The sequence below is a fragment of the Taudactylus pleione genome, unplaced genomic scaffold (genome assembly GCF_031769625.1).
Source record: "Taudactylus pleione unplaced genomic scaffold, aTauple2 ptg000707l, whole genome shotgun sequence".
In the NCBI taxonomy this organism is placed as follows: Eukaryota; Metazoa; Chordata; class Amphibia; order Anura; family Myobatrachidae; genus Taudactylus; species Taudactylus pleione.
In genome coordinates, this window is record NW_028285109.1 from 7683231 (window position 1) to 7695671 (window position 12441).

Sequence of the window (12441 nt, forward strand, 5' to 3'; positions counted from 1 at the left end):
TCCTGATGCTTCACTGCCCGGACCTGTTGTCTCAGGGTCCTGGGGTTTGCCTTGGACCTGGGTCGTTTGTCTTTGACTACGTCCCTACAGTGGTCTTACGGCTTCCCTGGCTTTGTCATCGTTGGAATGATTAGAGCACATGGATCAGCTTTTGCTGGGACCTACCACAAACTGTGGCAGCCATAATTCTTATGGTATTATACCTATCGATACGATCCTCTGGTGTCCAGGATTTCCAGATATTCTGGCATTCCTTCCGGCTGGCTTGGGTTTCACCCTCGGCCTGGCCTTCCTTCCTGCAGATCTCTACACTGTCAGTATGATTAGGATATGGCATTGCTCCGCTCTGATATCCAGTTCATCCTTTGGAGTGTTTTCTGGATTATGCCTCCATTTGTCCTCCCTAGGGACTCCTTGGGAGTTAGTAGTGGTTCTTCGTTAACTCCGGGGAAAGTTAATGGAACCGCTGGTTGTGATAGCCATTACATGGTCTATTGCTTTGGCTTTCTCTCTTTCTATCAGGGAGTTTATATCAACCAGGTGAGTGTCGGAATTGGGAGCGTTCTCATGTGGCTCCCTCTTCTGGAGGGCATCTTGTCAGGGTGTGAGTTGCTCTCACCCTGTGTTTCTTCTTAGTGATTTTCAGGTTCCATATTATTCTGGAACTTATGGTGCGGCCATTCAGTCCCCAGTCCTCTCGGCTGGTGTGGCCTCATTGACTGTGGTCCGGCCTCTGTGGATTTATGTGATCCATTCAAGTTCCTGACGGAAATCGGACTCCTTATTGGTGGTCTGAGATTTCTGGTTTTAACAGGAAAGGATGGCCGGCCTATGGCCATATGTTGGCTGGACGGCCTCGTATGTCTTCTTCAGGGGCCTACCCATGGGTAGGCCTTTCTGTTGTTGCTGCTTGTTTTTTCTCGGGCCATGTAACCCTCGTGGGTGGCTCGCTGTGGCGCCTTGGCTGTTTTGCCTTGCTAGGTGGCCACGTGGTCTTCTGTCCACACCTTTTTAAGGTTCTAGGCATTGTTTTCCTTTGCCTCTCAGGATGCTTCCTTTTTGGCGGCGGATTCTCCTCTCAGCACAGGAGCGTCCCCTCCCTTGGTTGAACTGCTTTGGGACATCCCCAAGGTCAACCCTGTGGACCCCCTATGGACCCTGAAGTAGAAAACAAGAGATATGGTAAGAACTTACCTTTGTTATCTCTGTTTCTACGAAGTCCATAGGGTCCACAGGGCGCCCGCCCTGACGCACCTGGCTTCAAATGGGCTGTGTGACTGGTCACCGGTTTTCCGTCTCCCATTTCTGTGAGTATGATTATCGAGTGTTCCAGTTTTCTCTCTTTTTCTCTCCTCCTCCGGCCTTTGGCTACTTACAAACTGAGGTGCCTCTGGCTGGGGGTGGGGTTATAGGGAGAGTGGACCCAAGTTCATCCTGGGAGCTAAAAGCTTTAACTGCGTGGTGCCCGGATTTGGTTCCCAACCTATACCCCAAGGTCAACCCTGTGGACCCTATGGACTTCGTAGAAACAGAGATAACAAAGGTAAGTTCTTACCATATCTCTTGTTTTTCCACGCCAAGTTCCATTGTGCTTAGTAAATAGACTCAATCACACACAGATATACAAGTGTCACGTATCAGCTTACTCAGCACAGTCTCCTGGTGTGTCCTAGTCGCATCACATTGCGACTAAGACGCATTTTTGGCAAAAAAGACCCCCGACACTAGCAGAGTTTCACGGGACCTGGCAGCTCACTCGCACAGGTTTAGTTCTTTACTATGAGTCTAGAGAAATGTAATGCGCCATGTAATGTAATCACCTACATTACTGTACCGCTAGGTGAAAAGTTATAATACATCCAGTAAAGGCATGGTAATGGCATATAAACAAATGCAGATTAACTTTTCTCATGCTCACTTAATAAATGTCTGTGTAAATATCATAGACAGAAAGTATTTGTGTTTGCAGTACATTGGGATCTACAGGTATCACTTTTACTGAATTGTTGATATGTTTCTACTGCTCCTCTCAAGATTGCGAAACAAGAGTAACATTAATAACACCAACTTTCATTACAGGTACAACAGAGCGGGTCTGTCTGATCCAGGGCACTGTAGAAGCCCTAAATGCAGTCCATGGGTTTATTGCAGAGAAGATTCGAGAAATGCCACAAAATGTGGCCAAGACGGAACCGGTCAGCATCCTGCAGCCGCAGACAACAGTCAATCCTGACCGTATCAAACAAGTATGTATCTTTGAGATCCCACAGAGATCTATTTCAATTGTTATTGTCACTGGTCTCATACATAGCATAGCAGTGTATTTTTGTATTTAAATTAATCGATCGAAAAAGGAAACTATGTTTATTCTCTTAAAATATAAAATATGACAGACCCTCTTAAGGCAGGTCATTCATACACATATGTGTATGTCTATATTGAAGGTACTTTCAATAAAGCTTGTTTACCCTTTAATTAAGTCATAACTACTAACCTTGGCAGATTGATGTCACTGATACCCCTTTCACACATAGGGCTTGATTCAGAGGTGCTCGCAAAAAGCGAGCGCTCGCTCTGAATCAGGGCGGGCGCTGGTTTTTTTAGTTGCGACCTCCTGGCTGCTCGCATAGCTGTGGGTGACCACCCACAGCTATTGCGAGCGGCCAGGATGATGGTCGCGATGGTCAAGACCATTGCGACCATCGGGCTTGCAACGATACCCTTGTGGTAGGGTCTCGTGGCCGCAAGCCCCAGAGAGCTTCTGGCTCTAATAGAACCGGAAGCTCTCTCACTGACATCATTGGTGATGTCAATGGGGCTGCCCAAAAACGGCAGGCGTTCGCTTGGGAACGCCTCCGTTTGTGAAGCCACCCCCGGCCACGCCTACAAAACAGGGCGAGCTGTCGATCAACATCGACAGCCACCCCTTTTGTAGTGAGCGACGGAGCGAGTGCTTTTTGCGCTCTCTCCAGGGCTCGTGCGCACTGGGCCACCATCGACCCGCTTGCGCTTGCGAGCGGGTCTGAATCAGGCCCATAGAACACACATCGCTCCAAGATATTGCTACTGTATGTGTAAAAAGATACAATCCAGGTCGAAGTCCCAGGTCCACGACCCTGCTCTTTACCAGGGTCGGGCTGAGACCCGGGAATTTGCCGGGTCGATGGGCCCTGGAATTTCCTGGATCTTAAGTCTGAAAGGGGTATTAGTGACTGAAATGGATGCCCCCATATGAAGAAATTGTATTTCTCGGTGTGAGGATAGCATATGTGAATGTGGCTATTTACCAGCTATTCTGCAATCTTAGTAAAGAAAGAGGACCCAGCTTATTTAAATGAAAACACACATTTAAAAAAAGAACCTCAAATAATGTTTGCAACATATTTACCCCAAACAGTCTTAGCTGCTCAGGGTATGGCGCTTTCTGTTGCAGCTAGCTAAAATCTGTCAAAGTGATTGACCTGTAGACAGCTCATAGCTGTGTAGTCGCACCCAGCAGACATCACTATAACATAAAGCTGGCACATGCTTGTTACATCAGCCTGATAGAACTAGGCTATAATATTCCTGTCTGCACTAGAAATGCAAATGAATGCAGCATGGTTTCATAGTGACAACAACAGATCTGCAGTGAGCAACAAAACTTTTTCCAGTGCATGTTTGTCCAGTTCAAAATGACTTTCCTGATAATCTTACGCTTACTTGCTCCTATTTTTTTAAATATGGTCCCTGCAGCTATAATTTGCATTGACTTAACCACTTTTCCAATCTCTTATCATAGATGTCAGCATTATTGGGCCTGATTCAGAGCTGTATGCTAATTCCATAGTTTTCTTGCAACTCTGATGTCTGAAGATCGGTGCATATGCAGATCTCCATCTGCGAGCTCGCCCACACTGCCCGGGTGCCGTTTGGGGGCGAAGTGGGGGAGGTGTCGGGCAACGCCCCAGAATACGGTATCGCGGTGGCCCCGTTTTCTTGGCGTTCTGAAGCTAGTGGCTGCATCCTTGTTCGCAGCTTCACTGGCTTCAGCTGTGTGTAACCACCGGCCATGCTGAGTAGCCTGAATGTTCCCCAGATGCAGCTGCCGATTACGGAAGCCGGCTGGAGGCATCTATTTACAAAAGACGCCTTCTGTGCATTAGTATACTATATCACAGTAGCTCCAAAGACGCAGCCACTGTGCAATAGCCTCTGAATCAGGCCCAGTGTCCCCTATTGTGTGTATGCAGTTAGGATGTATGGCATGGTTATTCCTAGTGACCCAAGTCTCCGTGTTAACCCCCCACCCTCTTCTCACACAATATTGTGCCAACTATCAGTGCTGGATGAGCGTCTTTGTTATTAGAGAAAGACAATGCTGATCACTTATAGTAGACTGAAACTGCGTTGCTTTGACTTCTGTATGATGGGACCTTTTTATTTTCCTTTTATTTAACTTTCCTGCTGAAATTGCTTTCTTTTCTATCACTAAACCAATCTCATCCATCCTCCTCTCCACTCTTGCTCTTCCTGGGAATGCTTTTTTTTTGTACCTTTTTTTTATTTTCCTCCCCCCTACTTTTTGGTTTAACTCCTTCATTGCCAGCCAGAACCGTGTCACATTGCTGCTCTACAGGCTGACACTGGCAGTGAAGGGGTAAAAATTATTTCTAGAGCTGACTGAATTCTGCTTCTGACCCTGCTTTGTTCTGCAGACATTGTCATCATTACCACCAGCCACCAAGTCCTCTCCATCCGACCCCATGACCATCTCCAGAGCCAGCCAGGTACAGTACCATTCTCCATATACCATGTTACTCACTTAGAGTAGGGCAGCACCATCCACCAGGACTCATCATCATGGAGGAGGGGACAGCACCATACAGATAGCCAAATTACATTTTACATCAGATTGTAATACACATGGGATATAAATAGTAAGTTAGCATTTCATTTACAAGTAACAAAACTGGCAAAATCTCAGATGAAGCACCTAATGAGTTAATTGCAATGTCTATTTCATACCTGCACAAGAGAGAGCTAGCTGGGCATCCCTAGGGATTAGTGTCGGCACTGGCAGTAAATTGGCCTTTTGATGCTGAGCACCTTACTTATGTTTTGTTATTATTTTCCAAATATTGTATTTTAGTGGTCTATGTACTAAGTCTTGGAGAGAGATAAAATGAATGGAGATAAAGTACCAACCAATCAGCGCCTAATGGTTATTTTTCAAACGCAGCCTTTAAAGTGACAGGAGCTGATTGGTTGGTACTTTATCCATCTCCTCTTTATCTCTCTGCAAGGCTTAGTACATAGACCCCTTAGTCTTGGTGCTCATTAACTGTGATCTGTGGTAGAACTAGTGCATATTCAAATACAGTGGAAAACATAGAGCCAGCACACATGGAAAAGTCCCGTGCACTCTGGGCCTGATTCAGCAAGGGACACACGGATGCAGACGCACGCACCCGTCCGCTGCGAGTATATGCTAATGAATGCATACTCACGCAGAACAAGCTTACTCCCATATACCACATAATACCACCCACTTCCTTTAACGTGCGTCCTGTTATACCACGCAAGACAGTGGAAACTTCGGTAACATGGAGAACCATCGAACACATTAGCATAATAGTGGTTAACCTGACTTCACGCAGGATTTCTGCCACTTCCTGCGTGCAACTAGACCTCATGCTTCGTCCGTTGCTTAAATATGCACGCCCCTAAAATGCCATCCAAACACACAGGCACTTCCTGCGTTTGCCCGACCACCCCCCACAAACGGCACTCCCTGTCAATCACTGTGCTCTGGGTCTGCATAGCCTCTGCAAACGCAGCTCCCATCGCAGTAGCTAGTTCATGCATACGCAGCACGCAACAATCGGCCGATTGCATGCAGCTGCATCCGTGCGCTCCTTGCTGAATCAGGCCTTCTGTCCAATGTAATCTGAGCAATCGGATTTATGGCCACAAGAGTACATAGCTTCAGCTCAGATGTGGAGACAATGGGCCAATCTAATAGCCTTGGAGTTGCGGCTAGTGCCAGGATTGATTAAAAAAATTACATCTGTCAATGTCACGGCTGAATTGAAGAAATCTCAGCTCTTGCTGCCACTCGCAGGCTATTACATTTGGCGCACTGTCAGCAAATCAGCCAGTAAAGATGAGTTACATGAGCAACCCGCTGAACCCCATCAGTGCAGTGTCAGTAATGACGTAGTATCATTGCTGTTGTAGCTCATTGTTCGCACGTCTGACATATAACCTCGGAAATAATGTATTCTAGAAATAATCTAGAAACACTCCTATGAATAGCTATATGGGGGAAGTCAGAATAAGGATAATGGAATGCAACTTGTAGCCCCTCTTTGAGTAGTAGATTAGAACAGAGAATGGTTTAAATGTAAGGGCATTAGTTTGTCCCCAGTTAAGTGATTATGAATTCGTTATACACACCAGAACTACCATCTTTGTTGTGATCCATTAATTTCATTATCTTTTGCATATAAGTAGGATATTTTGCTTTTATCAAGTTTTGTTTATTTATATTAGATTAATTGCAACTTGTTATTTTTGAATATTTTCAAAGTTGAGACAGATAAATAGAAAAGAGTTATTCAATAACATTTTATCTATTAGGACAAAGTCACATATGGTTTAAAACCAGCAGATTCAGCAATCCATTGTACAGTTTCCCACATATGACCAGATGCGAATGACTAAGCTCCATAGATCCAGTAGCTCAAACCAGATCATTGGACCCAGTTGGTGCAGTCAGTCAATCAGGGTTCCAGGCTGTCTAATTTGGTTACATTTTAGATATGATAACCAAACTGCCTGTCCATATCCTTGTATGTGAGGGCAGCTTTAGGGAGGAGCAAGATAGTGACGTCACCCCTACACTGGTAGAGGTGTAGATAACACTTCAAATACAGTCATTTTATGTAATAGTACCCAATTTTTTAAGGCCAGCTCAGAATGATGCCCAATATCCAGCACCCAATACTGTAGGGTCTCCAGTTTGGTTACAAGCACTCCATTCAGTAAAAGCTCTCTTGTAGCACCCACCTCATGCAGAGGTCACAACTGATAACCAGGCAGAGCTAATTAGATCAATCATTAAATTACTATGTTTCATTACAGTCAATTACACTCTGCGCTCTTTGGTCCTGCCAGCGATTTCGGAATTTACGGGCGTTCTCCTGCCTGCAGCGCCTTTCAGGAGCAGTTCTTGCTGCCTTTTGCTTCCCACCAGGGTAGTGCTCTGCATTTAACCCTTTCCTTTAATGTACATCTTTCCCCATTGCAGCACAGCACAATATGAGAAATGAAAGATTATCTGGATACCTTGTCTTTCTTATTTTTCAAGCCACACTGCGACACAGATTTTAGGTTTTAGCCATGAAACATTGTCAAAAGTAGAATAAGAACAATGTATGTGTAAAGTTACTGAGATTAATAACATACAATATATAGCAATACTATTATTTTAAAGATTAGTTTTGGTCACGTTATGAAAGACGCATCAAAAATCAGATTGGCAGGCTATCCTGCTGCTGTAGAACTACAAGTCTCAGCAAGCTGTGTTTCTTGTTCCACAGGAGCTGGAAGGACTCAGATTTTCAACCTCTAATCTTAAATGACGGCTTGTAACAATATTTACTAGTACAATAGGTATCAGTATTGCCTGTAATGATATACATGCTTAGATATTGTCCCCCATCAAAGATAAACACATTGAGTCCCATTCTTGATTTATAATTCATGTGATTTCCACCTGTCTTTCTTTTTCCCTTGGCTTCTTCTTCATGTTTTTCTAACCTCAGGTGAAGATCATCGTCCCCAACAGCACTGCAGGACTGATCATCGGGAAGGGAGGTGCCACTGTGAAGGCAGTAATGGAACAATCTGGTGCTTGGGTGCAACTTTCCCAGAAACCAGATGGCATTAATCTACAGGAACGAGTGGTGACTGTAAGTGGGGAGCCAGAGCAAAACCGTAAAGCAGTAGAGCTGATAGTGCAGAAGATCCAAGAAGACCCACAGAGTGGTAGCTGTTTGAACATCAGCTATGCCAATGTCACAGGACCTGTAGCTAACTCCAATCCCACAGGATCCCCTTATGCCAACACTGCTGAAGTTCTGCCTACCGCTGCTGCTGCAGCAGGGCTTCTGGGACATGCCAATCTTGCCGGGGTGGCAGCCTTCCCTGCTGTCCTCTCCGGTTTTACCGGCAATGATTTGGTCGCTATTACATCAGCTCTTAACACCCTCGCCAGTTATGGCTACAACCTCAATACTCTAGGGTTGGGACTGAGTCAAGCAGCAGCCACTGGAGCACTAGCAGCCGCTGCTGCAAGCGCTAACCCAGCTGCAGCTGCAGCAGCTAACTTGCTGGCTACTTATGCCAGCGAAGCAACTGGAGGTGGTGGCACTGCAGGGGCAGCGGCTGGAACGTTTGCACTAGGCAGCTTAGCTGCTGCCACCGCAGCTACCAATGGATATTTTGGGGCAGCATCCCCTCTAGCTGCTAGTGCCATTTTGGGCACTGAGAAGTCAACGGACGGCTCCAAGGACGTAGTAGAAATTGCTGTGCCAGAAAACCTGGTAGGTGCCATTCTTGGCAAAGGTGGCAAGACATTGGTGGAATACCAGGAGTTGACTGGCGCCAGGATACAGATCTCCAAAAAAGGGGAGTTTGTCCCCGGCACCAGAAACCGTAAGGTAACCATAACAGGCACACCAGCCGCCACGCAAGCTGCCCAATATCTAATCACGCAACGAGTCACTTATGAGCAAGGTGTCCGAGCGGCCAACCCACAAAAAGTGGGTTAAAAGCCCTCCCTGTCCTTCTTCCCTTCCCTGGATGTTAACTTAATTGTCCCCCCTTACCCCTTCTTCTTTTCATGGATGTACTGTATTTTGCAGGAGCGATTTATATTTTATTTTTTATTAGAATTTTTTTTCTGTTTTGTTATAGGCAGGGGAAGTGCGCGTCGGGTTATTAATATATAATTATGCAAATGAACGCAACAGTGTTGACAAAGCGCATCTGTAAATAATACATGTTCTGCGGATGTTTTAGAGAGGGAATTTTTTTTGTGTTCTTTTTATTATTTTAGTTTTTTAATTTGAAGGATTTTGACAGGTTATCTCTCTCTCGTTGAGGTTTTATTGTTTACGCGTCAAAAAGTAAAAGTTTTTGAAGCCTGCCATTTTACCAGCATTGTTGTAGTCGAAAATGAACTGAATGTAAACATGAAGTGACGCATAGGTTTTAAACTCTGTGAGGACTGACGTGCCCAGTTATGCACTGCAGAATAGGTGCTGCTGGTCCCCTCAGAACCGCACAGTAATCAGTATTAGTCCTAAGTGACGCTGTAACTGAACTACTGTTTTGCTGGAAAACAGCAGGGGGTTTGGGTGGGTAAGTTACCTATAAAACTAAAGGGAGTAAGGAAAATCAAAAGCACTGTCCAACTTCACTCATGCGTCCTGCCCTGGGGTGGCAGCGTATGAGGGAAACAATGTTTTGGAATAAAAAAAGAAAAAAAAATAGTTTTAAATTAAAACAAAAAAGATATATATATATATTATCTAAAAGCAATATAGTTGCAAAAAAAGCACTGTAAAATATATATTAAAAATGGTTAAAACTGTGGAAAAAAAAATAACCTTTTTTGGTAAGTTTACAGATCAGTGTCTTCATAACAACCTGTATGACGGTGAATACTCCGGCTGGCCAGGCTACATTTCTATCATTAATGGCTCATGGATCCCATCAGATTTACCTCTTCTGACGGGTGAAGTTCGGTTTTACAAGAGCTGTGTCTGTTTTCTTCCTTCATTGGGTTTCCCCTCCTGCCCCTTCATGCTGAAATCCTTTAAATCCCCAGTCTCTCACCCCATCTTGTTTTAATTGCTTTATTAATCACCCATGCTTTTTTCCTACCCTAGATGACCTTGTTTCCAATCGTACTCTGGAGAGACAACCGATGTCACACGTTCAGCAACATTTCACAATGGCAGTTCTAATTAACCTATTCATTGCTATTGTGCGGGCCTGTGGCAGCTAAATTGTTATTCGGAAAAGGCATTCCTCTGTGTCAAACAACCTCTAGCTTTGATTTTACTCCAAACGTAAGATATAACCAAAACCGTTAGTTATTGCTTTTAATTAATGTTAATGGCTTTTATTTGGGGTTCGTAGTACTGGGGTTTTAACTAGACCCCTCAGTGCCTGGCCAGCCATGCACCAGTTGATCCATTAACACCCTCCCTTTTTAGACTTAGTGCTGTGCTGTGTGTGAATTGGACATTTTCTGAGCCAAATCATGCACGCACACAACAAATGAAAGTGCCAACTGTTAGCTGATGAGGTTTCATTATCTGCAACGACTTAGTGAGGGCGTTGCCTTTTAAAACGCTTCTGATTGTGTATAATTTTAACACTAGCAATCTCTTAGTGTTGTCAATGTAGATTTTACTGTGAAGAGTATATGTGATTTTTAGCTGTTTTGATCTCCCTGGGGCAAGGCTCAGTCAGCCACCGCAGGCTCCGATAGTCGTTTACCTGCATGTTCTTTTTCCGTGGGGCATCTTTATGTCGGCTTCAGTCAGTACTTCCCTGCATGCTCGTTTAGCTGAGGTAGTGTTCATTTCCGGCGTGTGTCTACCTGTCGCAGCGCAGGTTCCTCCAAGGGCCATTTTATTATTTTTATTTTTAGAATAAGCCTTTTTGTTCTCCAACTTGTCACCTCCTCCATGTTTCTGAGTGCCAACTAGCCAGATCATTATGTTAACCTCTGCATTTGGGCCACCTCAAGCCACTGAAAATGTGGCTGTTCATAAACCCAGCATCTTCTCATGCTATGCATGCAGTCGTAAAAAAATAAAACAAAAAAAATAAAAATAAAAATCAATGGACAAGAAAGTAATTAAAATAGTAAATAATAATACTAAAAAAAACAAAAAAAAACTAAAATGCTGGCTACCTCTGGATCATCAGGCTGAGAAATTCCCAAACAACAGTTTTCCTTCCATCTCAACTTCAATCCATTGATAACGTCCATCATAACCAACTCAGTGACATTTTCCGCTGCTCCTCCTGTGCAACCGATAACTGAACAATGATTGTGATGTCCTCTCGTCTGGCTTCTCGTCCAGCATCTCTCTTTCTGAACTGTGATCTTTTTTTTTTTTTTACTTTTTTTTTTTTCGTTCATTGAAAAAACAAATATATATATATAATACCTTCATCACCATGTTATATAATATAATTATGGAGTATTGATTTAAAACATCCTTCCCGTCAGTTCCTTTACCCACAACCTTCCTGCCTTACTCCTGTGCAGTTTCTGTTCACTGTTATTAGCTCTCCCCCAATTTTCGAGAGGCCTGCGACGCACTGTTGCGCAAAAGCCACATGACGTGTTGCAGGCTCCTCAAGTTTGGGGGGAATCCAGCCATTCCAATCTGATGATCAAGTCAATTTCTTTCTTTTTCCTTTCTTCTTTCTTTCCTTCCATTTTCACTTTCTCTTTGATTACAGAAAAAAAAACATTTTCAAAAAGAGAAAACTGATATATATTAAACAAAAAAAAGGAATGATATTGCTTGTTTTTAAAATGGAAAGAGCAAAGCTGTCGTACAACTGTGTTTTAATTGGTAATGGTTATTTATCGTTAATAGTCTCTGTAGCTCTGTAAGTTTTTATGACAATACAGTGTAACTAGTGGTTAGCCGATGATGCGAATATATTTACTCATATCATTATAAATGTGCTTTGTTCATCATGTACCATCACTGTCTCCCGTCTCATTATTTTCCTTGCATGTCACTAGTTTCAATTCATTTATAATACATTAACAGTGAATAATACCTATCAGATTTATTTTCCCCACTGTCCTGGTGTTAGCAGGTGCACCAACACAGAGCTCCAGGTCATCAGCTTTTCATGCTCAGATCTTCTCCTTAAAATGAACATGCTGCATTAGAGAGATTTGCTACACTCACCGGATGCTACCTTGATTACAGCCGTCAGCTCTTTATGGCGTGTTGTAAGTGGCAGCCAGCACTAAAATGCTCTGCTTCTGGTTAACTGTGTGGACGGAGGGCAGTGGCAGGACACAACATACAACCGACAAGGGTGGATACTTGCCTCTATATCGTCATTTTATATTCTCTACAGAGAAAAGCCTCTGAAGCTAGCAGAGCTCACAGCACCCATTGCACATTGCAGCATATTCATTTTACAATAAAAGGCAACAGAGCAATTTGATCACACAATAGGAAAAGCTGCTTCAGACTTTAGGAGACCAAGGGCTGTGAGAAGCAGATAGGTGGCTCCTGAGGGACATGTTTATATGAGTCTTGGGGGAAAATGTTTTCAGACCCTTTGTCATATCTTTCTATTCCAACAATCTATGGGAATCATACATTCCATTCACAGTGTAAGAAC

General features: G+C 43.8%; 1 protein-coding gene across 4 annotated transcripts in view; it reads left to right on the top strand.

Moving 5' to 3' along the window:
- NOVA1 (NOVA alternative splicing regulator 1) overlaps window positions 1–11781 on the top strand; it is a 109638-nt gene extending 97857 nt beyond the window's left edge. For 3 of the 4 annotated variants that reach the window (XM_088456523.1, XM_088456525.1, XM_088456522.1), the window contains exons 3-5: window positions 2080–2246; window positions 4698–4769; window positions 7809–11781. In XM_088456523.1, the coding sequence (XP_088312649.1) occupies window positions 2080–2246; window positions 4698–4769; window positions 7809–8816 (1247 nt within the window). In that variant the 3' untranslated portion in view covers window positions 8817–11781. The remainder of the gene's footprint in view (window positions 1–2079; window positions 2247–4697; window positions 4770–7808) is intronic. The other variant, XM_088456524.1, reaches the window with a different exon arrangement.
- Window positions 11782–12441: the final 660 nt, after the last annotated feature.